The sequence below is a fragment of the Coturnix japonica genome, chromosome 23 (assembly GCF_054131305.1).
Source record: "Coturnix japonica strain WE chromosome 23, WE-NBRP24, whole genome shotgun sequence".
Lineage (NCBI taxonomy): Eukaryota > Metazoa > Chordata > Aves > Galliformes > Phasianidae > Coturnix > Coturnix japonica.
In genome coordinates this window covers 8,835,929-8,863,916 of record NC_140685.1, presented here as the reverse complement: position 1 = coordinate 8,863,916, position 27,988 = coordinate 8,835,929, and the positions used below count along the sequence as shown (strand labels likewise).

The 27,988-nt window shown below is 46.1% G+C and overlaps 3 protein-coding genes across 3 annotated transcripts in view; 1 reads left to right on the top strand and 2 right to left on the bottom strand.

Annotated features, from left to right (window-relative positions):
- Nucleotides 1-5,134, top strand: part of HLF (HLF transcription factor, PAR bZIP family member) — a 32,212-nt gene extending 27,078 nt beyond the window's left edge. The window contains exon 4 of the mRNA XM_015879676.3: nucleotides 1,355-5,134. Coding sequence (XP_015735162.1) covers nucleotides 1,355-1,570 — 216 coding nt within the window. The 3' untranslated portion in view covers nucleotides 1,571-5,134. The remainder of the gene's footprint in view (nucleotides 1-1,354) is intronic.
- Nucleotides 5,135-6,768: 1,634 nt separating this feature from the next.
- MMD (monocyte to macrophage differentiation associated) lies at nucleotides 6,769-17,312 on the bottom strand. Its single transcript, XM_015879674.3, has 7 exons — nucleotides 17,132-17,312; nucleotides 14,380-14,461; nucleotides 11,360-11,520; nucleotides 10,619-10,693; nucleotides 10,174-10,275; nucleotides 9,384-9,453; nucleotides 6,769-9,052 (listed from the first exon to the last, which is right to left on the bottom strand). Exons 1-7 carry the CDS (start codon nucleotides 17,158-17,160, stop codon nucleotides 8,852-8,854), a joined length of 720 nt encoding a protein of 239 aa, XP_015735160.1. The 5' UTR covers nucleotides 17,161-17,312; the 3' UTR covers nucleotides 6,769-8,851.
- SMIM36 (small integral membrane protein 36) lies at nucleotides 6,769-27,737 on the bottom strand. Its single transcript, XM_085522554.1, has 9 exons — nucleotides 27,203-27,737; nucleotides 19,485-19,519; nucleotides 18,438-18,609; nucleotides 14,380-14,461; nucleotides 11,360-11,520; nucleotides 10,619-10,693; nucleotides 10,174-10,275; nucleotides 9,384-9,453; nucleotides 6,769-9,052 (listed from the first exon to the last, which is right to left on the bottom strand). The coding sequence occupies exon 1, from the start codon at nucleotides 27,609-27,611 to the stop codon at nucleotides 27,282-27,284; it is 330 nt and encodes a 109-aa protein (XP_085378680.1). The 5' UTR covers nucleotides 27,612-27,737; the 3' UTR covers nucleotides 6,769-9,052; nucleotides 9,384-9,453; nucleotides 10,174-10,275; nucleotides 10,619-10,693; nucleotides 11,360-11,520; nucleotides 14,380-14,461; nucleotides 18,438-18,609; nucleotides 19,485-19,519; nucleotides 27,203-27,281.
- Nucleotides 27,738-27,988: the final 251 nt, after the last annotated feature.

Here is a 27,988-nt window from a genome sequence, read left to right as displayed (position 1 = left end):
TGTTTTTAAGAGGATTTTGGGGGGTCCTATATAAATGCAGGTGAAAAGCAATTAAGAGATACGTTGGCTACAAATCATCATTGCTGGACACCTCGCTCAGCTAAAACAGTGTAAAGCAGTTGTCGAGTGCTTCTAGCTGTCATTTTGCTCTTGCTTTGCCTTGTGCAAGCAGAGGCAGAAGATGCAGAGCAGCTGTATTAACCTTGGCATGTTTCCTGCAGAAAGACAGAGGAGTGGGTGGTGTTTCCCTGCTCAGTAGGGACAGATGGCTCTCAGCTCTCACCCAGGAGATGGGGCTTTGCTACCATGCTTGGTAGAGCAGGAGAGCTGCACTCAGATCATAAGCAAATGTAAGCATATAAAAATGGAAGGATGGTGCTGGGAAGGGAAGCTGGAACTGTATGGCTCAACCAGGCAGTCTGAGAGCTGCATAGCTTTGTCACTCTTTCTTCAGGGGACTGAATTTCACTTTTTGTAAGAGATTCTGCCCGCTTTGTGTTACTGAGTTGTTCCTGAACATAATTCAATTTCATACCAAGAGTGATGCTACTGTTTCATTAGAAGAGCGGAGAAATCAGATGACATTAAGTATTAAGTTAGAGCCTGAGTATATCTGCTAAAGGCAAGTATTTGGGGCAGTACTTTGGGAATCTGGGAAGTGCTGACCTGTGTGAAACTTTGGAGGTGAGCAGACCTATTTCTGGCAAATGCTTTATTCTTCACTGTTAAAGCCCATTGCATGAATCTCTTTGTGGATGGCACCAAAGCAGCCGTCCTTGTTTTGCCACTCCCGAGCTGGCTTTGAAGCTGTGCCAAGGAATCCTCTTCCACTGACTTGCTGTTCTGGTGTGCAGACACAAACCCTTTGGGGTGCTGTAGTGAAAGCTCTGAACAGAGAGAAGAGCCAAACAACAGAGGACGTATATGGCTCCAACAGAGTGACCCAAGTGTTGGGTGGCAAGGAGGAGAAGGGCCATACAGGAATTAATCAGCACTGCTTGGGCAACCAGTTGGGAGTCATGGCACACGTAGGTGGATGTGCTAAGTAGGTCAGCATAGCTGTGAGATGGGTCGGACTGCTGAGTATCGCTTTGGTTTCCCTTGGAGGAATTCCTTCTCAGGAGGATGAGGGGATTTGTGCAGACGTTTGGGCAGAAATACCAGCAGGCCTCCATGCTCACGGGATGGGCCGGGCCCTGCGGGTCTGTAACTCCCACCCTGTGGTCAGGACTCAGTGGGACATTGAAACAGAGTAGGCAAAACCCCGTGGGGCTGCACAGAGAGCACGTCCTGCTCACCGCTCCCTGTCGGACGTCTAACAGCTCGTTTGTGTCTCCCTGTGTTCACTGAGCAGGACGACAAGTACTGGGCAAGGCGCAGAAAGAACAACATGGCTGCCAAGCGGTCGCGGGACGCGCGCCGGCTGAAGGAGAACCAGATCGCCATCCGCGCCTCCTTCCTGGAGAAGGAGAACTCGGCGCTCCGGCAGGAGGTGGCCGACCTGAGGAAAGAGCTGGGCAAGTGCAAGAACGTCCTGGCCAAGTACGAGGCTCGGCACGGCCCCCTGTAAAGGCACGGGAGGGGAGCGGGGTGTTTTTTTTTCTTTTTTCTTTTTTTTTGTTGTTGTTGTTTCGGTTGCGGGTTGGCATTTGAATAGATGGACAGCGTGTTTCCTGTTTGATAGCACCACGCCCAAACCAACCTTTTCTGTCTTCAGCACTTTACCAGAAGCAGAAACAAAACTGACTTAACGTCGTTTCCTTTTTCGTTTGCGTGTAGCAGCGTATCTGTGTGCACGTGTGTTCACACCTCCGTGTGCGTGTGTGCTTGCGTGTGTGTGCGTGTGTATGTGTGTGTGTGCGTGCACGCATCTCAGCACTTCCCATTTTTACAGAGCCCTCTTCGAAGGGTGCCACATTTTTACCTGGACTGTTGAGAACCGCCATCGTAAGCTTTTAATTACATTTTTTTTTCAGTGCTGCTTCGGATTGGGGTTTTTATGTTCTTATAACCAGTTCCATCCTCCTGACTCACCTGGAAAGATCCCAGTATAAATTATGTTAAGAAAATATATATATATATATATATATAAAAAAAAGAAAAAAAGAAGAAAAAAAAAAGGAAAAAAAGAAAAAAGAAAAAAAAAAGTAGGCCTCAGTTTTTGAAGAGTAAGAAGCTGTCGTTGAAGTTACGTCTAATCGGAAAAGTTAACATGCTAATAAAGTGCACAGATGATAATTTAGTACTACACTGCAGAGATATTAATTTATAGATTGCTTCTGTTGTATTTTAAGTTCTGGTGATAATTGTCTTCAGATTTAAAGTGCTGTTAGACTGAGTTAGCTCTACTCATTATAGATCCCATAATGGCTTCTCTGTAGCTATTAAGGTTCCTTTTATTTCCACGGACCCCAGGTAGGTAGGAGTACTTATGGATAGAGCACAGAGTGTGTACCTTGCACTGTCTGTACCTGAAGCAATAATCCTGTTGTACGCTAGCACGCATGCTGCCTGGATGTTCCTAGTGGACCTAGGATGGTTTCCCTTCCCAACAGGAGTTTTAATGTCTTTAACTAAAAAACAAAAGAATAAAGACACGTTGATGTGAGCATGCTAATTGTGTCCCTGCCATGGGGAGCGCATGTGTAAGAAGCAGGATAATTAATTAGCTGAAACGACAAAATTAATAGCATCAAATCAGGTCTGGCGTTGGAATCAGAGGGGCTTTCCTGTTTTCAGTTAGTTATGCATTTCTTCGAGCTCCATTTTGTGATTAAAAATTAAATAACCCGAATTCAGTTGTTTTTCTCCCATGTTGTGTAATATATTTTCCGTGGATTATATCTTGCTGTTATGAAAATCACTTTAATTCAGTTAGAAGTCACTGGTTTGCAGAGTCCGTTTCTCCTCGTGGTTGTTGTTCCGAGTGTGACATGAACTGATGGTTCTGAGTTCTGTTGTTTTAAACTCTCTCTTTGCTTTTGAACACTTATGTTCAAATCTAAAGTGGACTTCTGAGAAATGAATGTAAGAGACACTGGTGTATTTCAGAGGGGGATGGTGTTGTCATATACTGTGGTTAATCCAATCGATCTAAGTGTTTACTATAGACCAAAAGAACAGATATTATAAAATGTATAAAGTTTATACAGAATAATTATAGTACGTTTGTTTTGTACAGTATTTTTCAAGTACAAATCCTGACAGTGTATTTTGAAAGACATATATTATAACAAAGAGAAAAAGCTATTCCGTGTTTAAAATATATAGCAAAGATATATATTCTCCATTATTGTACAGAAAGGAAATGCTTGGGAGGTAGTTGGTTGGTTTTAGCTTTTGTTTTGTGGCTCTCTCGTGTCTCCGGCCTCCCGCTGGCACACCGGCGTGTTCTGTGCTTTAAGTTAAATTGCTCTGGATGTGGTGTGGCTTCCCAGGCTGGTTGGTGGGACTGAAGAAGAGAGACTCGATTATTTTCCATTGGAAACGCGTGGCGGATCTGTTTCCTAGGGACAAAGCACAGTATGGATTGTAGGCAACTATTGATTGGACGGTGCAATTTGTAAAGGCCAAAACCAGGACGCAAACCCCAAACTCAGTCACTTCTAATCTGCTGCTGCTGCTCCGATCTGTTTCCAGGTGACCTTTCCTAATAAATAGCTCAGTTCGTGCCCACGGTTGTACGTAGTGCTCACGGTTACTCACATGGGAGCGAAACACGGTGCTACGCGTCCTGCTCGCAGCTTTCTGAGTGTTTTGGCATTCTTTGCTGATAAAAAAGGTCGCTCGTTCCATTAAGTAATGATTCACGCTTCAGGAGACGGCTACAAAGGACCCAGCATTTTGTCCAGCATTACAGATATCTGCGCACCACTGATGTTTTCCCAGTACTTTATCTCAGACAGACCCAGCGTGTCCCTTGCCGTGCACTACTTGCCTGTGGACCATTAACTCAGTGAGCTGAACTTCCACGTGCTGCAGCAAAGCTCGTAAGCAGTAAGTTCTTTTCTAGAGGTCAGTGTAAGGCACTGAATGCACCAATAGAGAGGCAGGAGGCAGCGGTCAGCGCAGCTGAGCCTCCATCATCTGCCCTGTGCTCTGGGAAGCAAACGTTTGCTTTCCCTTTGGTGCTGCATGGTGGTGGTGGAGCTCCCCAAGCAGCCACTGCCACGGATGCAGCATTAGCAGCAGCGCAGCAGTTGGCAGCAGTTTCTCATCAGCATTGCTGTGAGTGGAAATGGTGGAAATGAAATCAGCTGATACGGAAATGGTGAGAGCCACAGAGTGCTCCTTAAAGGAGCCTGAGGGCCTCAGGTGCTCACCCCGAGCTCTGGGGTGTTCAGCTCCTGTTCAGCTCCATTCAGCTCTTAGGCTCAGTTCAGCTCTGATGGCTTTGAAGGAGCTTGCAGGCATAAGAAACTCATTTTATAAAATTAGAAATATATGAATTTGCAGAATAAATACCAGCTAAATAATTCAGTGACCTCTACTAAAAAGCATCAGTAAAATGCTTAATTCCTCTTTTATTTTCCCCTTCTGGATCTTAGAAGTGAACTCTTTCCTTTTTGAGAAGGAAATGGGACCTGAGATGGATTTGTGAACATGAGCACCTGGGGGAGCTGCCTGGGCAGGCACAGGGCAGGGGAGTCCTTTTCTTTCTTTCCAGTGGTGCTTTGGAGTCACTGCACCCGACTCCATGGCAGCACCGCTCTGACTTGAACCCACAGAAGCAAAGTGCTCTGGGCAGCGCTGGGGGCTGCAGCACTAAAGGCTCCCGGCCATGGAGCATTTTGCCTCCGTGGGTTTGTAATAACCCCAATTATTGCTTAAAGGCTATTTTTGCATGTGACTTACAATAGAGATGTGCAGTTTTATTTTTATGGAGAGTTTTGTTTTGTTTTTTTTTTCTATGTCAAGAAGGAAATTATATATATATGTATTAAAACAAGTGATCAACCATTGTATTTCTGGCAACACCACGAGACAGCATCTGTTTAAACACAGGTTTAATAAGATCAAATGAACTGTACGACATGGAGTGGATTGCATCCTGTGTGCTGTTCGGCCCAAATCTCATTTTATTTTCGTCTGTTATTCTCAATGTTTAATAAACTTTTCAATTTGTCTTCTCTCAGCCGTGTGCTTCGCTCTGTCGGGGCTGGGATGGCTCAGCTCCCACTGTACCCCCCCACACTGCTCACCTGCAGAGGATCAGTGATGTATTACAGACACCCAGCACAGGTGATGGGGCCAAATGGAATGTATCCATGTTTTACGCCTGTATATTTTCCAGCCCATCTAAATACACACGCATATAAAATATATACCCTAAGTGTGTGCATTGTGCGCTCGTTCATGTATATGCCCCGTGGTGCTGCCGCCCCCTGGCGGCCACTGGAGGTACAGCAACTCCAGTCCCAGCGACAGAAACGGCCACCAGGGCGCACTGCAGCCAGCACAGGGAGCAATGGGCTTAAATTGCGGCAATGACAATGAACAATAGCAGAAAGAAACGTTTAGGAGGGCAAGGGTGAAATAAATACAGAAATAAAGTGCCTGGGAGGATTGTGAGATCCCCGTTGTTAGAGGCTGTTTGGATGAGCCCATCAGGAAGGACAGGCAGAGCTGATCCTGCCTCCAGGCAGAGGATAAGATAAAAATACCTGAGTCCCTTCGAGCTTTATTTAAAGTGATGTAGCAGAAGGTTGATGGAGCTGCTGGGCAACACCATCAGCTGGGAGACAAAGGGCATTTCCATTCAGTCAGACACACATGGATAAGGTGTGCATCTAATAAAAAACCTGTATGATTCCCTTCCTGAACTCACCTTCAGCTTCCTCTCCAGTTTCAGAGCATGTTTTGAGCCCCGGAGCGATGACTTCCAGTCCTTTCCTGTGTACCAACCCTGCTACTGAATTGTGGCTGCTTGAAGCCCAAAGCACCACAGACCCTCTGTGTTATGGGCTGGGTGTCACAGCTGCTGTTAATCACAGCTGCTGAATTGCTCACTAATTATCAGTGCTCTCCCTCCATGCAGCCCATGGGCTGGTCTGAGCGTCCTGTCAGGGATGAGGCTCAGCCACACCAAGGGAGCTGTGTGCTGTGCCCATCACTGCCTGCACTCCAACCCTCTGCATCACACCTGGGGCTGAATAGGACACAGAAAGCAACAAGAGTTCTGCACAGCTGAGGGGATGCAGGAGGTCCCTGCTAATGGCTTTTAACATACCTGAAAATGTAAGGGAGGTTTTTCAAAGGCACCTGAAGGATTTGGGAGCACAAATCCACCGCCAGCATGGCTCATGCTGCTAAGCAACAAGGACATCTGCGTACATCCTTCTGAGAGCACCCAGCCCCATTAGAGGCAGTGATGTAACTTCTGTTATAAAACTGGGGTTGGCTTCACTGCCAGCCTTTCACAGGAGGATTCGGGTTCCCCAGCCCCCTGTACTGCACACTGTATCGCTCACCACGTGCAGCAGGGGATGCCTGCTGTGCCACAGAGCATCACACAGCCCAGCAACAAACCAGCAGCTTGCTGCAGCATACAGCAAAAATCCGAATTCAGCAAATACCTGCTTTTGGGTTGTGTAACAGAAACGCTGAGTCAGGGCCTGAAGCAGTGATGGGAGCACCTGGTGGAAGGAAGGGCCAACCAGGGGAGCTCAGGTGCATGCAATGATGGAAGGGATGGAGCCAGGATCCATCATTTAAGGGTTGCTGCCTGCACAAAAGGGGGGGAGGGAAGAGAAGAAACAGCGTACAGGATTTTCCAAATTGCACAAAATGTTTATTGTTAGTTGAGTACATTCAGTCTCACAGTGACTCGAATACGATCATCCAAAACAGTTTTGGCGAATTGAAACTTTTTAAAAACCATTTCCAACACTCCAAAAAAAAAAAAAAACAAAAGCAAAGCAACTCCACGACAAAACAACTCGAAATTAAAACACGCGTCTTCGAGCCACGGTTTCACTTTGGACTACAGGAAACCTTCACTTGTGTTTCAGTGGTTTTGACAGTGCTGCGTTTAAACAAAAGACATGAAATCACCAAGTGGAAAAATACTAAAATAGACACGTTAAAAACCTGAGGCATCCAAACATTGAGGCTGCTGCACTGCAGGTGACCTGCCCGGCTGCTCTGCTCACACTCACAGGGCAGTTGTTCAGCCTGTTGCAGCGCTGCTCTGCTCACCTGCTATCAACACTGTGCAACCCCTCTGCTGTGCCTCCAAGCTGAAGTCTGTCCCTCCTGTAAATTCTGTTTGTATCAAACCTAAAATATGCACCCCTGGCAAATCTCGGTGCAGCATTAATGGTACCTTGAAGAACAGCCCCTACCTCGCTACTCATCGTTGGAAGAGGGACAGGCAATGTTCAGAACGACATCTGAAAAAGGCAACACGTTTGGGTTTCGTTTTCAAATACTGACATGAAAAACGGAGTAAATTAGAAAAAGGATCAAGTCAATCTTAATATAAGACATTCGTTATATAGTGGGACAGAGAACAATTCATTATCAGATAAACGGTATTACAATGACTCCTCTACATCTGGTCGTTTAACGCACATTCCACAATCATCACTTGCTACCACATTTTATTTTCCTGTACAGAAATACAAGTAAAGACCAATTTTACTCTGTTTTAAGTCCCAGGAAGTCAAGTGACACTGTTATCAAGTTCTTTCACTAGCAGGCTGTGCTGGGGAGAAACAACAGCAACAGCCTCCCTATGCTCAGTCACTGCTGTCTGCTGCTCTGACCTGGATTTCCTCACACATCAGCCAAAGCCCCAGGGGAAGCTGCTGGGAACTGCTTTTGTCAGCCAATTTAGAATCCCTTCGAAAAACTGAAGCCTTACTTAATATTACAGCACCAATATACGTACTCTGGAGAAATTCCTAACTTTGTTTTGCATCGAGGCATATTAATTGGCTGCCCTCATTAGCGCTGCCGCGCTCCGCTAAGCCGGCTTCCTCAAACTGCTGCCCTATTTATTGCACAGCACCGAGGCAGAATGGCAATCCTGAAGAACCACTTACTGCCAATTTCTTCCATCACACTCCGTTTCCATCACAGATAAAGCCAAATTAAGGTGCTGTTTAAGTGGTGTTATAGATAAGCGTAATGTTATTCACATCAAAACTCAGCAGGAGAGCATTTATGTGTTAGTTTGCAAAAGTGGTTATAATCACACCTATGCTACAACCCTTCTAAGAGGTACAATGTCTGCCTGTCGGTACAGTATGTGGAATGTAACCATTTCTTGCAAGATTCTGCAATATGAGGAACTGCATAGATGACGGCTGTTTGATTTCAGTTCAACAAATGTACTCTGAAAGTTTACAAAACCCCCGGAAAGTCTCTATAAAAGAAGTCACATCGTATCAAGATGACAGGTGGTGAAATAGACCGCTCACCTGCGAGTGATGGGCAGGAAATGCGAGTGGAAAGGTGACAGAAACCCACCTCAAATGGAGAGTTCTATGTTCTCTATTGCACCGACCTCGTTGGAATCGTTAATTTAGAAAAATTCACGTTGTTTAAAAAAAAAAAAAAGTCACAAAGTTGAACTAGAATAGAAAATTTCTTTGTAAACATCAGGCAGCCGGTTCTGCTAACATGGAATGGACTCTGAGTACTGCAGCACAGCACCTCTGTTAGTTACAGCACTTGCCATCTGAAGGGCAATTCCAGGACACACACATCAGTTCACAGTCATTGTGTTCAGAGAACCACCAAAATCAGTGCAGTTTTCCTGTGCGATTTCCCCAAATTCCTTAAGTCAAATAATACTGTTACAGAGGCCAAGTGCAGCGCTCCCCACGCCCCCATATACACACCTATCTCATAAGTGACGAATGATGTCTGCGGGACTTCTGTAAAGGTACTTCCAAATAGCGTAGTAATGAACTGCAGCCGCTGTGGCCACGAAGACATGCCAGATGGCATGGGCAAAAGGAATGACTCCATCGCTCTTGAAGAACACCACGCCAAGGCAATATATCAAACCTCCCCAGGCAACCTCCTCCAGTCCTTCGGTGTTGCTCTGGCAATTAACAAGGACACGTTAGGGATGGAGCCCAAAGAGGCAAAGAACATCATCTACAAAATGTGGGTGTCTTCACAAAGTCTGGAACCCGAGCCCTTTTTATCTCAACTCTGCAGCCCAGATTCATTAAAGGGAGGCAGCACTTCACTGAATGGAAGCTATAAATCCAGAATATAGTTGGCTGCATTTGGCTCTTCTGCAGAGCACATTTATAATTACAGTAGACTAAAATCAAGATTATTTTCAGAAGAAACAGAGTTGCACCAGAACTTGGACTAGTCATAAAAGGAAAGTCTGTATTTGTAACGTCAATAGTTGCATTCCTTACCATGGATGTCACTACCAGAGCAGGAGAAAATCCCATGGCCAAATAGAAGAAGAGTTCAACGATCTTATACCTAAAATGGAACAAAAGCGAATTGTTTCAGGTGATGCACAGGAATATGAACATTTATTTCAACACTAAAGAAAATGTACTCAATCTGATGTTAGTATGAGGCCATTAAACTTTTCAAAAAGCTTTATGCACATTTTATTCTAAAAATAAAGCCATATTTACCTCTGCATGCTAGAGCTGCAGGCAATACTTCATTCACTAAATACTGCCTAGATGCATTAATTTGCATTAAATTAATTAAACATTTAGCAAACCTATATTCTTATTTGAGAAGAAACTCAGCAGCTCTTCATCAAAACAAAGAACAGTTGGTGTTGTCCACTGAAAAATATATGTAATGAAATCAGGTTCCAGAACTTAGAGCTGAAACTGACAGACACAGATTTCAAGCAAGAAATTCTCCTCCTCCTGCACACTCAGTGTTACACCGCAGCACGATCTGTACATCATTCCATCTTTCTTTCTTCACCCATTCTCACTCCTGCTTTCTTCCATTAAAGTCTTCATTCTGGATACCTCCCTCCCCCCACTTTAGGAGAAGACAATAAAATAGCATAAAGACACATTAGGACAGAGCATCTTTGAACAAGATACAACACTGCATTGTTCTCATCACTTCTCTCTGCCGTCTCGAAGGTCTTTCTTCAATGTGTGAAAGGACAGACGACACTCAGAAAGCAAAAGCCTCCATTTAAAGTTAAATGCAAATAACAATTCTTACTTCTCGTGGTAGAGAAATACATAAACAGTGCCTCCAGCAGCCATCAGCCAGATAAACCAACGCATGTGAGATGCCAGAGGTCCAAGCTCACGAAGATTTAACCTGGAAGCACAAAGATTTCAACAGAAAGGATTAATGAATGAAGGGGGCACACTAACAGAAGAATACTGGGGCTTAATATGAACATGATGGTGAAGACTGTGGGTACACATCAAGAGGCAAAAATGCATTTACATTGATGTGAGGAAAGCACAAAGAGGGATATGGAAATACACATAAACTCTCTGTTTAGCAAATCCCACTAAATTCTGATGTGTGTTTTTACAATGCAGAACATGGTCAAATGCATCTATGAAGGCTCCTATAGAAACTGGAAAGTTGCAAGGATAAAGTGTTTACATGGTGTGCTTCAGGATTAGAGGTTTTCTTCCCCCCAGATTCTTACCACGGTGCATACGATGCCGCAATGAAGACGTAGATCACCATTCTGTCACACATGTGAAAGCAATGCTCCATTGTCCTAGTAATGGAGAGAACAAGAAGTCAGCAGGGCAGATTTGAGTAACACTGGATTTTCCTGACACATTTGGGAATTGCTTCAGGGAAATATAGCAGGATGTTCTACTCAGAAGGAGGCAGAAAGTTGTCACATGAACCCTGCTTAATCCAGAAATGATTATCCAGTGACTGCGAGTTAAACCCAATTTATGGCCCAGAATTATATAGGTGTCAAATAAATAATGCATTTTAGTTTTGCTGTTGCTGCCTTTCTTCCAAGGCCATTGGTCATGTATTCCATTTTACTTCTCTTGGCAAACTCTGCATCACTCCAGGTAATGGGAATGACATAGTCCCGAAGGGTGTTTTCACATCTGAGAGGGGATTATATCCACCACACACACAGGTTATGTTCTTCCCACTCAACTACTAGATTAAGAGCCACAAGGGCTTCATAGATCAGTATCTTTCCCTTCCAAAAGGCAGCAGACATACATTTGCTTGTACATGAGCTTGGCTCGCTTTTTCTTTCAACAGAATCAAGGGTTTGTGTTGTTTAGTTGCTCTTTTTTATCATTAAGTATCAGATACCACTCTGACCTTTGTGCTTTCAGTCACTTGAGAAACACAATGTTAAAGCTACACAGAACATGAGAGTCAGACATCTCTACCATAGCTACAGCCATACCGTAAGTGACTCTTTTTCCAGGAGATGATATGGAACACTGTGGAGACAATGAAGAGTGCGCAGAGCCCCATGCCATAGATCCATGCTGTTATTTTTTCCCATCGATCATCAGAAAGTCGGTGCAGAAGGGCACTGCCCACAATTGCAGGAACAATGAGGAACTAAAATGGAAACCAAAAAAAGGCCATTAACTCTACTCAGCAAATGTAGCCTCCACCCCTCTGTATTGCAGCAGCAGGGCAGACAATGCTGCAGCACACCACATCTGTACACATCTGGCAGCAGCCTCCCAGCTGCAAGGAGTTTACATCTCATTGTACATTGACACACAGGGGTTAAGATTCTGACAGTGTTCAGACAATGGAGTTATACCTGCTTGTGACAAATTCACTCTCCTGTGGGATTAGGATATACTTCTTGCTCCTCTCGGAATAGTAGATCTTTACTTTAATATTTTGCTTCCTGTTCCTAAGGAGGTTTTGATCTTACCCTAAGCTGAGCTCTAAAGCACCTCTTGACATAGTACTCCAAGTGGGGACTTCTTTAGTAAACATGCTTAATGCACAAACAAGTTATGTCGCAGTGTATTCCAACCTGTTTTTCTTGCCACATCCCTCCTTGAGCAGCTTTAACTCTGTTTCTCCAGCACAATGTGGAAATGCACTTAAAACACCACTTCTTTTCCAGGTCAAGTTCTGTCATCAACCTCGGTCTCATTTAGAAAGAAAACATCAAACCAAAAAGTATTTAAAAGAAAGGAGCTGCTGACTCAGACATTCCCACCTGCCTCCTTTGACTATGAAGGAAAATCTCTGGTAGCCCTTCCATTAAAAAATCTGCATAAGTTCCTTTTCAGACACTTCACAGGTTAAATTCTTCATTGCTTAACATGCAAAACAAAGTCAGGAACCAGTAATGTTTAAACAAACATGGCAGTTCTGCTTTGCATTACAGGCTTGTCAGAGTGCAAAGTTCTGGTCTAGCCAGTACTATCTGTCCTTTATCTACTTGCAGACAAAAGTTGAGACTCTCATCACAGCTACAGCTCAGAAGATGGAGAGTGTATTGAAACAATCTGGAAAGCAGCTGAAAAAGAGAGCTAAAAAAAAGACAAAACAATCCTTTTTCCTATGGATTTTGAAGTATACTGATTGTAGCTTCATTACCATTTGATTCTCTTCTTTTTTGCAGAGCTTACTACATTTAAGCTGAAAGCTGTACAATCACACAATTGAGAAGTGTGGCATTCTTGTATCTACAGCATTTGGACCAGAGGTGAAAATACTTTGAGTTTTGCAATGAGTCTATGCAAGTCGTGCACTTTAAGGCCAAAAATAGTCTTTCAGCCTGGCTTCTCATTTGTCACAAACCATAAATTTCCATATACATATCCTGGGCTGCTCTCAAATTTAGGAAAGGTTAAAGCATTTCACTCCTCAGGAGATTAGTCGCTCCTGTTTTCCACATATGGCATACAGTTTAAAGTGTGGCTAAAGCCCTTAAGACAGCAGGGAACTGATTAGATGTGACAGTTATTTCATTCCACATTTGCAGGAGGCACTTAGATTAAAAACAAAATCTGTTCCAGTCAACTGGACAAAAGTTCTTTAGATTCTTGTGTCGTCAATGGACTTCATTATATCTAACATCTGTCTCAAAGAAAAAACACCAGTGAACAGAACAAGACAGATTTTAATTAGAAAACTCTAGTGCAAGAGTGGTATTTTAATCCTGAGAGAGAAGCAATTGGCCCTTTAAACAGAGGGGCATTTAACAGAAAAGGCCAAAGAATCAGAACTAATAGAACCAGCATGGCTGTGCTGTGTCATTTAGGGGAATGACATGGAACGTCCAAGTTGCCAACATTCTGTCCCTACACTCAACTGCTCAGCTGCCCTTCCTGTCTCCTACTGACTAAAGACAGGTCAGTGCTTTGTTTAAGCTAAAAAAATAAAGTTTTCAAGACATTTTAAATAGCTTTTCTAGTAAGAAACCTGAAGATGCCTTGTCATGCTCCACAAAGTTAGCTTCATTACTGAACCCCAAGGCTGTACATAGGACCCTGTATTCCCATTTATTAATAACCAGAAGTGATACCTGCCGGAGGAGTACAGTCATTAAATACAAGTCCATTACTTTCTGAATTAAGAGTACAACTTTGAAAGACCTATGGAGAACCATTACTAAATAGTTACACATGTATTCTATCTGTGTCTAACTGAAAACTATTGTAGGCTAGCAGCAATTGCTCAACAAGTTGACCTTCTAACGTTTAGTAAAACAATCTGTAACAGAAGAGGAAAAAAAGCATGTCCCCCTAGTTTAGATTCCCATTTCAAGGCTTTACATTTTGATTTTAAAAATTATTTACTGCATACAATTTTATTTACAGAGCAACAATCCCCTTAGTACACTCTATTGTCTCTAAAGTGGATGTTCACATATCCCCAAGTTACGGATGGTCTGTGGTACGCTGTAGCATATAGCCTGGCTGTTCAGAAAGTAATTGGACAAATTCACCATCAACAGCAGCAAACCACAGAATACTGATAGGACTTCTTGGCTGTAACCTGCTGCTGTCAGGCAGGAATATCTCACGCCTGTTCTTCAGCCAGATGAAGCCTAGAACTGCTGAGGAATAGAGCAACTTCTGCCAGGGATCTTCAAATCCAACTTCTTGGTCAGGATTTGTGCAAGGATTAGGAGCTAAACCACGTATTTATGCAAACTAACAGAGCGTTGCTACATTTCTCTAGATATATTTACATAATGCTGTACACGAGACAAGCTTTTCTACATGTAAACCAAAGTAATTCTGTTTTTACCAGCAACAGTGACTGCTGCTAAACAACCAGACCACTGGTGATCCCATTTACTGGGCTGCTATGGCTGAAGCTTGTGTAATAAAACCAGAGAGACTGTACAAATGCACCCACACGGGCTAAGGTAAGCATTTATCCATACAGGACACTAATTTACTAAAAGCCCTATGTGAGAAAGGCAAAAGGAAACGCACTTACTGCGTGTGTGTAACAGTTAGCAGCATGTTCGTAGCAAGTGGGTTTGTAGCGGCTGTTGGCTGGAGCTGGGTGGTTCATGAACCTGTGGAGTAATTAAAGAGTATTTTTAATAAACCACCTTTGGAATGTCATGAAGGACCATCTCCCACCCAGTAGCATTACAAATCTCAGTACAGACGTGCCTAAGGTAACTGTTATTAAGATTCAGTTTGCTCACATACATTCCCTCACCAGAAATACAGCTCAGAACATTCCTGTGCAGGGGATGGTTACCAGCAATCAGGACTTTCCTCATTTAATAGAAGATACATCAGAAGTCACAGCTCCTTCTCCAGCTATTTGGTCAAAGAAAGTATTATGTAATTAAAGTAGGAAGCAGTTAATTAAGACTTGCCTTTTTCTTGCATTAAGGCCTTCACCATCACTGCCAAGGGTTACTCATTTTGAAGGAGACTCTTGGCTCTACAGCAATATCCCAGTTCTGCAGCACCACAGAATAAACCAACTTGAACCTCTTCTCTACTCCTATAGCAGCAATGGCGCTACACACAGCATCCCAGCACAGCCTGCTGCCACACACTCACTTGTAAGACCTCATGCTGTGTTCCAGGGCACTGCAGATGACTGGGTTAGGTAAAACTAAGCACTGACAGTCAGACAGGTATCGAGCAGGGCAGGAACAGCTCTACAAACACATGCTCAGAACTGAGAGCAGCTCTGTTGGCAAGTTTTATATACACAGCTTGTGAGGGGAACCACAACCAAACCCATCAGAACTCTGCTGTCTGCACAAGCAGCTCCCAGTTTGGGGGATGTGAGATTGCTGGGTTACAAACCACTTATCAATCCATCAGAAAACCACTGTTTGCTGAGCTGGTACGTGAAAATTTAAGTCTGTTTGAGAGCCTTGATAAAGAAACATGGTACCACGATGTCCAAATTATGGCAATAAAAATAAATAGAAATAAAAATCAACCATTGCTAACAGCAAGGATTAAAACATAGTAATTTTCTATGAAAAAAAAGAAAAATGAATATATGAATGAAAAGCCATTAATAATTGAAGGCTGCCTGCTAATGGGACCTCCTGTGATCCATTAGGGGGCTTCTTAGGATTTTTTCCTCTTCATTTATATTTATTCAGGAGAAAAGGAGATGGATGGTTTTCACAGCAGGGCCTGGAGGAAGGGAAGGTTTGAGGAACACAAAGTCTATTATTAGGATCTGGTATTGCAAATTAAGACAATGCTGCTAGCAGCAGAGGAGCACAAAGGCATTAACAAAGCTTTCTGTTCCCTACCATCTACACAAAGAGCCTTTTTCCCCCTTGTTTGTGCCCTCACCCGAAATATTCATTTATCTGTGTGATAACTTTACCCCAGCAAAACAACCACCGGATTTCAGACAGCTTCACACGTGCACCTTTAATTACCACTAATTCCAAACATCTTCCTTCAATAAAACAATAAATAAAATCACTCTTGAACATCTCATTTCAAACAATGACGTTACTGTTGTGTCTGTTGGACACAAAGCTCTACCAGGCTCCCACAGCCACTGAAATGTGCTTTTCTTCCACTTTGGATCCCATCTGCTGATGGAATTACCCCTCAATGCACGAAGCAAGGAAGGCATCGGGGAAAACAACCAGCAAAGTCTCAAAGATCTAATTTGGGTTTTTTGTCTGGTCAGGAAACACGCTTCCTTTGCTCAGCTCAAAAGGACCCACGCTTCCTTCGAGCAGCTGCAAAGCACATTGTCCCTTTTTATCTCATTTTTCCCCTGTGCTCTCCAGCAGCAGGAGAGGCCACTCAGAGCTCCTGAGCCACACACAGCATCCAGTGGGCGTATAAATGTAGATAGCAAAGCAATCTGTTACATTGCCGAGGCTCTGTGCTTTTGAGAGGAAAAAGCACCACAAGCAGGTCAAGGCAGATCAGCGCTGTGTTTCAATGACACCCACATGGGTATGATTTTGGAGAGAAAGGCACAGCTTCACAGTCCGGTTGATGATTATCCTTTTTAAACCATCTCCTCTTGGTGAATTCCCGTAGCCGCTGTCTACCTGTGGTTGGTACCTGCCCACATCATCTCCTCCATCACTGAACAACCGAGCCACAGATGTAACTCACACCAACACCGAAGCAGCCTGCTTTGGAAGCACACAATGAGCTCACACACGCGTAAGGCTTTCCATATAGCTCAGAATCCACTGATACCAGCATAAGGCTGTTTGTAGAGCTCCGAATCCACTGATACCGGCTCTGCTCTAAGAACCAAGGCTGGGTGACGGCTCCCGCAGCACAAAGGAACGGGACACGCGTGTCCGTGAGCCTCATGCACAAAGCTCCGCTCCCTTTCGGTTTTATTTCCCCTTTAACGCTCACGCTTCGGCTTCTCGAGCCAAGCAAGAGGGGCGAGCGGCTCAGCCCCGGGGATACACCCGGCAAACCTCGGCCTGCCCGGGCAGCCCCTCTCGCTTCGAAGCGACGCCGGGAACGAGGCACCGAGCCGGGGGGGGGCAGAGCCACAGGTCGGGGAGCCGCACACAGGCGGATGATGTGTGACCCTTCACACATTTAGAGGGGAAAACACAACACCCGCAATGGAACCACCGCCCACAGCAGGACCACCGCCCGCAACAGAACCACCACCCAGCACTAAACCACCGCCCACTCCCCGCCCGACGCCCCCAGCCCGGGGACCCCGCGGACAAGCAGAAGAAAGGAGGGCAATAGGGCCCGTCCCTCACCTCCGGAACCGCTCCTGGAGCCGCCGCATGGGTCCGGGCCGCCCGCCCCGGCCGGGCGCTGGGCTGGGGGTCGGGACGGGAGGCTGCGGGCGGCTCCTGAGGCGGCGAGGGCCGGAGTCCGGGCCCTCATTGGAGTGCGGGCCGCCGCGGCGCGGAGCGACGGCTACAGCCGTCCGTGGGCGAGGAGCGAGAGCCGGGCGGCCGCTTTAACCGCCCTCCGTGTTCCCCGCAGCCCGCCCGGCCCGCGCCTCGGCCCGCCCACAGCCACCGGACCGCCCCGAACCGAGCCCGGCTGAGGCGGGACCATGGCGGGGGGACATGGCGGCGGGGCGGGGCTGAGCCGAGCTGCGATTCACCCACAGAAGATAATGGCTCAGGGCTCACTGTGCGGACAGGCCGAGATCCTGAACTGAGTGAGGACAAGGCCCTTCTGAGAGCGGCTCTTCCTCTGTACACCCCCGAGGTATCCGTATCTGCTCACACCTACAGCTGTACAAGTGGTACAAATCGGGGCATGAATGAGGAGAATGTTAAGTTCTGTTGGAGCTTCTGTGTTGTAATCTTAAGATCTTGTTTACAATGGGATTCCAACAGATCCAGCCCTCACCAAAAGCAATAGTGCAGGCACAGCAAAGCAAACCGCCGTTAGGAAAATAAACCATCCAGCAACCGCAGTGAGTTCGGTAGGACGGAGGCAGATGGGACCTGAGCTGCTGCAGGAGTTACCCCAGCTGAGCTTCACCTCTGCCCACCAGGAGGAGTCAGCATCAACACTTGGCTGGCAGTCAAACTAAATCCAATCTCTCATGCCCTGGGAGTTCATTCTCCTGGGTGTTTAAGCCAGCACTTTTATGAGCATTAAATTGGCACATATACATGTGTCATTTACTGAATCAGAACTTGGGCAGCTTTTATAGGATTATGCAAATAGGGACACAAATGTGGGGTCTGTAATTACAGAATTTGTAGTTTTCATCCTGTTACAAAAACATCCTAGCCTACACAAACCTATGAAGCCAACAGGTGGGACTTGCTGGAAGTTTGCTTTTACCCAGCCAGGGTGACATTTTAAGGACCACACGAGATGTCAGTGCTGAATCAGATTCTGTCATGAGGTTACACTAAACATCTCACACAAAAGCTGAGTTTCCTACAGCTGTTTGGCACAGATAATCTGTTTATATATCAGCTCACATAATGCCTGGTCTCTTGATCTGATGAACAGATAACAGACAAGCATACATCCGTGCTACCAAATGGATCTACCAGTGGTGTTGCTGAGTAATGTCCCCAGATACGTACTTACGTTTTGGAGCTGCTGGGCTCTGTCGGAGCAGCAGAGAGGCACAGTGTGGCTTGAGAAGCTCTGAGTCGATGTAACACAGCAGAGAGGCAAGCTGAGCAGCGTCGGGCCTTAACGAGGCATGGGAAACGAGTCTGACGGGTGAAACTCCTCTCCACTCCCAGTCTATGCACTTCTGGCAAGGGAAGGGAAAAATGAAGTAAGAAGAAAGCTAAAAGACATAACAAATCTGAGAATCTGGACTTCCTCTCCTGAGAGTCTCTGTGCTAAAGGAGGAGGGTGGTGGTTTCTTTGAGGTTCTATTTAGAAGCTTTAGAGGTAAAGCTCCTTCCCTTCCTCCAGTTTAGAGAACAAATTCTGAAAGAAGCGTGGTTGTCACTGACTGCTTCATACATGGTCATGGTAGAAATGCAGTCTGCAAAGACCTCCTTGGCTGGCAAAACCTAATTTACTGACACAATTCTGGAAGAAAATAGTATTTTTCAAGTTTCTAGTGCAAAAATTGGTTTCGCAGTAACACAACCTGTAAGACCAGGACAACAACAGGTCCCAAGTGAGCCCAAGGCAAAGCTCAGTGTGCTGCCCTTGGCCTGTGTTCGGGCACATCCCTGCAGTGCTGCAAAGCAACTCATATTCCCCAGGGAGGGTTGGCATGTGTGGGGACACGTGGCTGCAGAGCACCCTGCACTGGGGCTTAGCTTGGCACAGCTTCCTTGGGCCAGGTCTCCTGCATACCACATGAACATCTCTCTTTTTTTCTTGCTGCAAACTGGCTCAGATTGCTGCCTTTCCTGATCATCTTTGTGAAGGAGAAGAATCTTGTACTGGAATGCATGTCAATGGTCTTGTGAAACAAGCACCTCTCCCTCCCTCAGCCTTCCCCCAGCCTAATTAATAAGGTCATCCTGCTGAAGGCAGCTTATAAATAGCTTTCCAAACACTAATGGAATTAGTTCTGCCCTGGACAACATCTCCAGGGTGACACTGGTGTCTAAGAGGAACTGGCTCCTTGGCACACGATGGAAATGATATTGAAGCACAAACATTTACCTGATGTCACAGCCCTCTTGCTGCCAGTATTAAACCTGAAATGAGATTACAGCGTTACTTAGTAATATCAGAAAAGATTTACCACAAGTAAAACAAGCAATGTTAGAGGGTTGTGCCTTGTAGCAGATTAGGTTATGCTAGATAATGAAAATCAACTGAAGGTTTCTTTTTATCAGTATACATGATAAGAGGCTATTTTTCATGGCCACAAACCCTCAAGGTTTTGCAGGGATCTATGCTGGGGAATAATATAAAGTACTGCAGTCACCTCTTTAATATGAGGTGAATCATGACATTCTTGATTGTGAAAGCACAGTTTCTCATATTCCAGTTGTTGAGACTATTTGTAACACACTGAGATTTTTTCCTTACTGTGATTACGAAGGTGGTTTCGTTTGGATCCATGATGGACCTCACATGTACTTCAACCAGCAACGTTTTCCAGCAGGGCTGCGGTGATTTATGATACAAAGGAAACTTTCTGTAGGAGTGAAACATTCCTCCTTACGGATGTTATGTGCTTAGATGAAGAAGCCCCAAGGCCTGGAGATGCTCTGTGTGACTGAAACGAGATTACAGCAACAGGGAAGGAGGGGAGGTCTGGCCCTGCCACAGCCAAGCACAGCTCTGAGTCATCAGCTGATGACAGCAAAGAACTTGGATTTCACAAAGCGAAGAAACATCCTGCCTTCAAATATTGATTCTGTCGTGTTTCCTTTGCGAAGTGTTAGTCATAGTATGCCAGAATTTGAGGCTGGTTTAGAAATAACAAATATCTGCTTGTTTTGGCTATTAGTAATTGGACTGAAGAAGAGATGGCTGGGGATGTTAACCTTTTTCTTCTTATGCGTGCAGAACAAATTATTTCTCTTTTATATTTTATACATATACTCGTTTTTGGTGTCTCAGAAGTAAATGGATAACATTCACACTAACACCAAATCCAGAATAAAAGAGATCTACCTTTAAGTCTCCTTTTCCTCGGGCAAAGCAGAGCATCTTTAATCAATCCTCGTGGAATTTATGCGTGAAAATTTTATTCTCCTTCTTTCTTCCCACCATTGTGCTTTTCCCTGCAGACATGTCTGCCATCCACAATGATGCTCAATAGCTCATTTTTGACATCACAATCAATGAAGTGAAATAAGCTGTTACTTAATGGGCCTGACATAAAATCCATTTAAGTTAAAGGAAATACTCTCATTGTTTCCTATCAGCTTTAGGTCAAGCCTAAAGAGAGCAGAGGGAGCAGAATTTACCCTGTCATTTGTCATCTGAGAGGAAATGGTTTCCATATCCCATTTGGACTACTTGGAGATTTTAAACATGTTCAGCAAAAGCAAACAAATTGATTTCTTGCCAGTGGATAAATGCTTGAAACTTCAGTAGGATATTCGCTTATTTTCACATTTTTAAGATGAGTTTGCCTGAACTGCATGACTTTTTTTTCCCCTCAGTATTTTACAAGAATCAAACAGGAGTGAAAGCCACGATGCACAGAAGCCAGCTCTCCTGACCAGGTGTCCAACTGCCCCACGTGGCCATGAAACAGCAGCGTAGGAGCCAGCAGCCTCTGCCCTGTCATTAACTGCTGGAAGGCTGAAAGGAAGAAGCCCCAGGAGGTGGGAGGATATTAGATGCCCGATGGCCAGTGGGCAAGCAGCCACCCAGAATGGCACAACACACCTTGAGATGTTTTGCAAGACTACACATTCCTATTCTCCATATTCCAAGGTCTGAAGCTCAGATAGCAACACGATCAGGGAGAAGATAATTTAGCTTAACAAAAATCAAGAAAAAACAAGCAACATTCCTGCTGAAGAACCCAAATGGGGTAACTGCACACACAGAGCATGGCTTTCAGAAACTCTTCCTTCTAAGCAAACTGGGGAGAGGCAAACTTTGCCAGGGCTCACCTTGTTCTGTAACACTGGACATACAACTTCTTTATCTACAGCTTGTGGACGTAAAATTGCAAGGCCACATTTTTGGGAACGGAATGCAAAGCCTTGGAGGAAGGCCATGCTGCAAAATGTGTTTTCTCCGTATTTCCCCAGCAGCCAGGCTGCAACACTGGCAGGTCATGGCCTGGGAATTCGGACCATTCCTCCCAGCTGAGGTCACCCCACTCTCCATCTTTCTGTTTGCATTTAGCAGGATCAATTTTATAAACTGCAGGACCAGATACAGCCCTGGCATATGCCTGCGGGGTGTCCCAGCTAACACGTGGCAGCACTAAATCTCTCCACCAACAGCAGAAAAGTAGCACGCTAAAGTTGCAAAATCAAATGCCTTCATATCAGGAAGTACCAGAATCAAAGTCACTCTAACCTGCTCCTTCTGTGTATGTCTAATATGGGACAGTACGTGCTGCCATCAAACTGCAGTTTTCCTGCAGGAAAAACGACACACTGGGTAGACTATGTTCTCATTAGGAGCAGCTATTCAATATTTCATTTGCTCTTTACTTTTCATTTCGTGGCCTGAGGCTTCATCCAGACTGAGAGGTCTCACAAAAAGTCTTCTTAACAATCCCATCTCATCCTTTGAGAACAGAGCAGTCCTAACCCAACTTGGGCACAGGATGCATTGCTGCTCGAATACTCATGGCATGCAGCTGTACTTGTGGCTGGGGATCTAAAGGTGACCTTTAGGCTCTCGCCTCTACCCAGAGCTATGCAAAGCTAGCTGAGCTGCATGTTACACAACCAAGCCAAAAGAGCTAGAGGTCTTCAACAGCAAGAGAATTGGATCAAGGCTTGTGTAACAAGAATGAGACCTTAAAAGGAGATGTTGTTTTAGGTATCCCAGCGCTGCTAAGGAGCAGAGAACAAATATTTGTAGGACAGCCTTCACAAATCCCATTCGCATAACCGTCCCCCCAGCAATAACAGGCTGCTGAACATCTCTCTGTTAAGTTTTGCTGCAGGTGATGAGCATGGCTGACTCAGAGAGCAGCCACACACTGAACCCAGCCATGGCACAGCAGGACCAAGCTGGCAGACAACAACCCGCAGCTGCAACTCAACGCACCTTCATCCCGGCTGCTCAGCTGGGCAGCTTTTTGGCCCCAAAAAAGAGCATGCTGTGGCATGGGCCACAGTGTGTCCGCATCAGCTGGGCTCTTTTGATGCCAATAAGGTCTCAGCTTGGAGGGGACAGTGGGATGGCAGCCATCCCTCACTGGATGCTCAGACTGATGAGGGCAGAGGCCGCCCTTCCCTGCCCACAGGAGCACAGTGCAGAGCCATGGCCACACAGCCCCGCAGGATGGCTGCCATCTTGGCCCTTCCCTCACCTCACACAGCCCCACGGCTGCAGCTCCGAGGCCAGTCCTGAGCCACAGCTTTGTCCTCTGCCAGAAGGGTTTGTTGTGACGGCAGGGGAATTAATTAATGGGCCTCACCTCCCTGGCTGTGAAGTCGCTGGGGAGATGAGGCATGCATCATTTTTACTGCGCCACAGCCAGGTGAGCGTAACGCAGTATTTCCACTCAGGGATGGCCATGCTCTGCTACCTGACTGTATAAAACACAGCTGCTTCCCTCACTTGGTGGCAAAGCAGGCATCCATTAACCATCCTGCTTTAAAATCATACCCCTCAGAGCCTGCCAGCTGCAGCAGGCTGGCACCAGGCATGGCCAAGGCAACTGCCATCACTTCCCTTGTGCTGGGACCTCAGGGAGCACCGAAGGAACAAGCTCTGTTTATACTTTCTTCACTTCACCATCTATTTTTGCTAATAAAATCTGCAAATAAACACATGGAGCCAGCTCGTTTTGTATCCCTATTTGCTGTTGATAGAATAAATTGCCTTTCCTACAGATTTTCAATTATGTATCGGCTTCTATTATGTGCTGCCCAACATCAGCAAAAGAAGCAAACATTTGCCATTACAACCCTTTGCAAACATGGTTCTCTTCCAATCTCTCTGCCTTGCTCCTAAATAAATGTGTACACAAGATAGCGTGCGTGTTACTACAAAAGACCATTATTTACACAACGTCCAAAGCTGTACAAACTCCAGTGTATAGTTCAGGCTGTATTTCCTAAGTCACAGAGCCCACACGGCCACACTCACACAACCTCCAGAACCTGAACTCCTGCACAAGGAGAACCCCAGCTCTGCTCCTCCTCTGAGCCTCAGAGCCCCAAGCTGCTGTCCCTCTGCACCATCCAAGTCACTGCATCACTCGTACAGAAGGAGCCTTGTTTGAAAACCTGAGACTGTTCCTTGCTTTGCAGCCAGGCAGCAGAATCTTCTTGGCCACATGAGCACACTGTCAGCTCCTGGAAGCCTTGCAGGGATGTATGTGTATGTGCACTGATAGGTGGCCCACTGATAGGTTTACCATCTAGATTTAACTGCAGAAGTGATAGAGAGAGGAGCAAAGGCCAGGGTGATTTGGAACAGCTGGAGGCCTGGTCTGTATGCCGCAATATGCCTCACACACAGCACACGTGGCAGTGCATCATTCAGCAGAGGCTGGGCCAAGAGGCAGCTTGGCTGCAGAAGGCACATGAGGAGAGCACAAGCCCGTTCAGGTAAGAGTTTTGTATCTGAAACGTGTCCTGACACACTCTCCAGAGGAGGTGAGGTATTTTTGAGGCTGACTTTTTTTCCTTCCAACTCCCCAGTTCTCTGAGCTCATTAAAATGAAAGCACTAATTTCCAGGAGGGGCCAACACGGAAAGGTCAAGGAAGGACTTCTTCATGTCGGTTCTCAAATTCCAGTGAGAAGAACAGTGGAGTTTCATTAAGCTGCTGTCAAACTACAAACTACTGCAGTGTTGAAAGAAAGTAGGGCTGCTATTACCTTACATGCAAAGGGCAGTGGCAGAGACCTGATGACTTACAGCTTGTGTACAAGCCTACCTCCTGCCATGCATAGGTTGCTGTGCAGGCCCTCAGCAGCAGGAGCTCAGCTCCACAGGGCACAGCCCAGGCCCTGGGTCACACATCCCATTTGCAGCAGGGCTGACAGCAGTGCAGCCTTGTGCTGAGGGCACAGAACCACCCAGAGAACGAAGCGCTTGCCAAGAACTGAAGCCTTCCAAATAAACAAAGCAGCTGTTTGTGTTATTGCACCAAGCCCTAAGTAACGCAAGAGAGCCTTGGGAAGGCACTGCCATCTCTGCTAAAGGGGACATCGGCCTCTCGGGGGGGCTCAAGTTAAAGCCTGGAGCTGCTGCTTACCCCTTCATCTTCTGTGTTTCCTGGACAGACGTCAGAAGAAGAGAGATTAGACAAATCCCAATTGGAGCAAATCCTTGGTTTTGTTCATTCCACTAGCTTATAAAAAAACACTGCCTGGTCCAACGTTGCACCTAATGAGTAGGAAAAACAATTGCTTGAGACTCTGAAGCAGAACACAAAGAGAGTACTGCCTCAGGGTGCTCCTAACCTTCACTGCCTTCCCTGCTCAGCAAAGCTGTCCTCAAACCTCAGCATCGAACATGAACACCCACTGGGCAGCACCAAGCAGATCCGGGCCTGGTCTACCATGGCTAAGAGCAAGACTTTGCAAAGCATAAGGACACGGAGGTGTGCTGAGGGCACAACCCGGCTTTCATCATTTTCCTGCATCCCTTCCATCCAACAAGCACGTCTGGCCTTCTGCACTGAAAATCAGCAGCCATCTGGCCTCCCTGGTTCCTGCCTCCTCACAGGCAGCTGTTCCACTTCAGCAGTACAGGAAGCTGAGGCCCTATGCCACACTGCTCTGCTCCTGAGGGACGCACACCCAGGCAGGAATGCATCGGTCCCTTTGATGCTGCCACTTGTTTTTACCCTCTTGCTCCAAACTCTGCTGTCCACCACCCCAGATGTGATGCACCTGGCTGGGGAATGCTCCCTCCCAATGCACACCAACATTTAGGATCAGGTAGGCAGTGAAATAGAACCACATCTTCACCTTCAGCAGAGGGAATGGGCAAAGCATTTTCATTTGTCAAAACAGGTGAGCCCAGCCATAATAATACCTTGCAGCCTCCTAACAACATTTAACTTCTACCCACAGAAGCAGCTGGACCTCTATAATGCCGAGAACACAAAATCCCAAGAAAAAGGAACTCCAGGGATGGGTCCTGTTGCAAAGCTGGTGAGACAAAGTTAGAGAGAAAGGAAAAGGATCCCTCTGTTGCTGCAGCACGATAGGGATAACAGCAGATGTACACGTGTACTCTCAGGCCACTGACCTTGCCCAGACAGCCACACAAACAGGCTCAGCAGTGCTGAGCTGTGTCCTCAGTGCTGGCTGGAAGCTCCCACCCCGAGCAGCTCCCTGACCCCACTGCACAGAGCTGGTGGAGCTGCTGTTGTGCCAAGCAGTGCACGGCCAGCACGGTTCATAAAGACACGGCCCAAGGACGTGGTGTTAACACTTCCCAATTATATTCTGTGTGCCAGAATGAGTTAAGGTAGCGGTCTTTGCTCTGGCTTTGAATTTCCTGGCTTTCCCCCGTCTGCGTCACAACAGAACTCTTCCCAGCCAGCCTCTTCCTCAGCTGTTCAGAGTCAGTGCTGGGAGTGCAGCCAGCTCTGCTTCCCAAAGCAAACACCCGGCCTCCTGATGCCAGACATTTGCCTTCTATCCAATACCCCAGGGACCAAACACTTGGCTTTACAAGAGCTGCCCCGATTTTCTATTCTGCAGAGGTATATAAATAAAAATGCAGCTTTCACAGAGTCCTGTGTGCACTGGAGAAGACTTGATGGCACGACCCTACAAGCTGCCTCTCTCCATCAGCTGTAAACAAAACCTCAGTTAATGAATGAGGTTTTCTGCCAGGTTAGCACACATTATTTCAGCAAGCAAAATAAGGCTTATTGCCAAATTACTGCTTTTCTGATGTAATCACATCTGCCCTGGAGTGGGTGTTAAGCCTGTATTCCTTGCTCAGACCAAACTCAACATTAGTGCAGTGTATCTTTGGGGTAAGGAATTGCTATCCTGTGATCCTTCAGTACTGAAGGAGCATGAAATGTGGGTACTGTAGGAGCATGGCTGTGTCTGTGCACTCCAGAACAGACAAAGATACTCAATCAGACTAATTCATAATTAACAGTATCTCCATAGCACTGCCCATGGAAGGATCTGAAGTTCCTTCATAAATATTAATTAACTCAACCTGACACCCCGGCTGAGTAACAATTACTGCTCCTATTCACAGATGGAGAAACTGGGGCAGGGTTTGTGCCCACAGAGCAGTGACCCACAGCAGTGGGGAGTGGGTTCTGGATTTGCCCCTGGGGCTCTCCTGCAGGCTGGGGGCTGCCTCTTGGGAAGCTTAATGCCAAATAGCATTGCTGTGAGAGAAGGGAGCTAAAAAGCAGTGTCTCCTCATTGTGGCATTTCATACAGCATCTCACACCAACAAAGAAAACAGCCGTGAGCACCCAATCACAGAATCACAGGGATCCCTTATCACTGAAAGGCTCAATTGCTGCCAAGTTTTGCCCAAAGCAGCTGGAACTTGCAGTTAATCGCACGTTTTTGGTGCTGAACAAACAGAACAAGGCATTCAGCATCACTGCTTCAGCACAGTATGTGGCACAGCATCACACCACCAACCCTGTTTGTCACCTGCATGGCTGGGGTGCAGCACAGGTCCCAGCCCAGTGCAAACTGTGCTGGCTGCACAAAGCTCTGCTCAATAGCACAATAACCGAAGCCATCCATCTGACCCCACAGCAAATAAATCAACATCTCAGCTTACCTTGTAGACTTGTTATCCTTTAGCAAACAGAGAGTAAACAGAGGCGCTGAGGCAGGCAGGTCGGCAGAGCACAAGGCCCTCACACCACAGTAGTCCTTTTCCCCTGCAGGTCAGGAGAGGTCTCGTAAGCAGAGACGAGCCCCTTTGCCCAGCGGGTGCCCGGGGCGCCCTGCTGCATCACCACCAGCCGGATGGGGGGCTGGCTGCTGGCTGGGACCTCGGGAGCATACTCCTTGCTGGGATCCTTCCCCCTGCAGTCGTAGAGCACACAGGAGATCAGGAAAACCAGGAGCAAAATCACGTAGCTAGCTACCAGAATGATGAGATTCAAGGTAACAGGGTCAATCTCCAAATAAAACTCCATTTGATCCCATACTATGGAGTGCAAACCCGGACAGTGAAGTTTCATATGCACGAGTGAGTGACCGCTAACTGATCAGAATAGATGTATTGGCTTTGCGGTAAAAATACATTAATCCTCAGGTCTCCTGTAGCAATGGATTTCCACGAACTGGATGATTAAAGCAGCTCAGTTTAATAACTTAAGCTCCTTCGTTTAATGCCGCGTTGCCTGCAGTGGCAGAAGCTAAATTTGAATGCTATATTGATGGCAAAACATCTCTATTATTCAGGGACTCTCTTTCCACAGGTGGGCACCAAACTGAGTCTCCTCAAAGGGCATTTTGTAGAACAGCCCTAAAAAAGGTGGGTTTGGGCTCCAGATGTGCTCACTGCAGCTGTGGGCTGGATAAAACCACTCTATTGTAATGAGTACAGAGATAAATG

Bases quoted from the DNA above. Each gene is read 5' to 3' on its own strand.
- SMIM36 (XM_085522554.1), bottom strand. From the start codon at position 27,611: ATGAAACTTCACTGTCCGGGTTTGCACTCCATAGTATGGGATCAAATG.
- MMD (XM_015879674.3), bottom strand. From the start codon at position 17,160: ATGCGGCGGCTCCAGGAGCGGTTCCGGAG. The intron at 14,462-17,131 runs GTGAGGGACGGG...ATTACTCCACAG, and splicing joins CTCCAGGAGCGGTTCCGGAG to GTTCATGAACCACCCAGCTC. The intron at 9,454-10,173 runs GTAAGAATTGTT...GTTCCATTTTAG, and splicing joins GTATTTCTCTACCACGAGAA to GTATAAGATCGTTGAACTCT.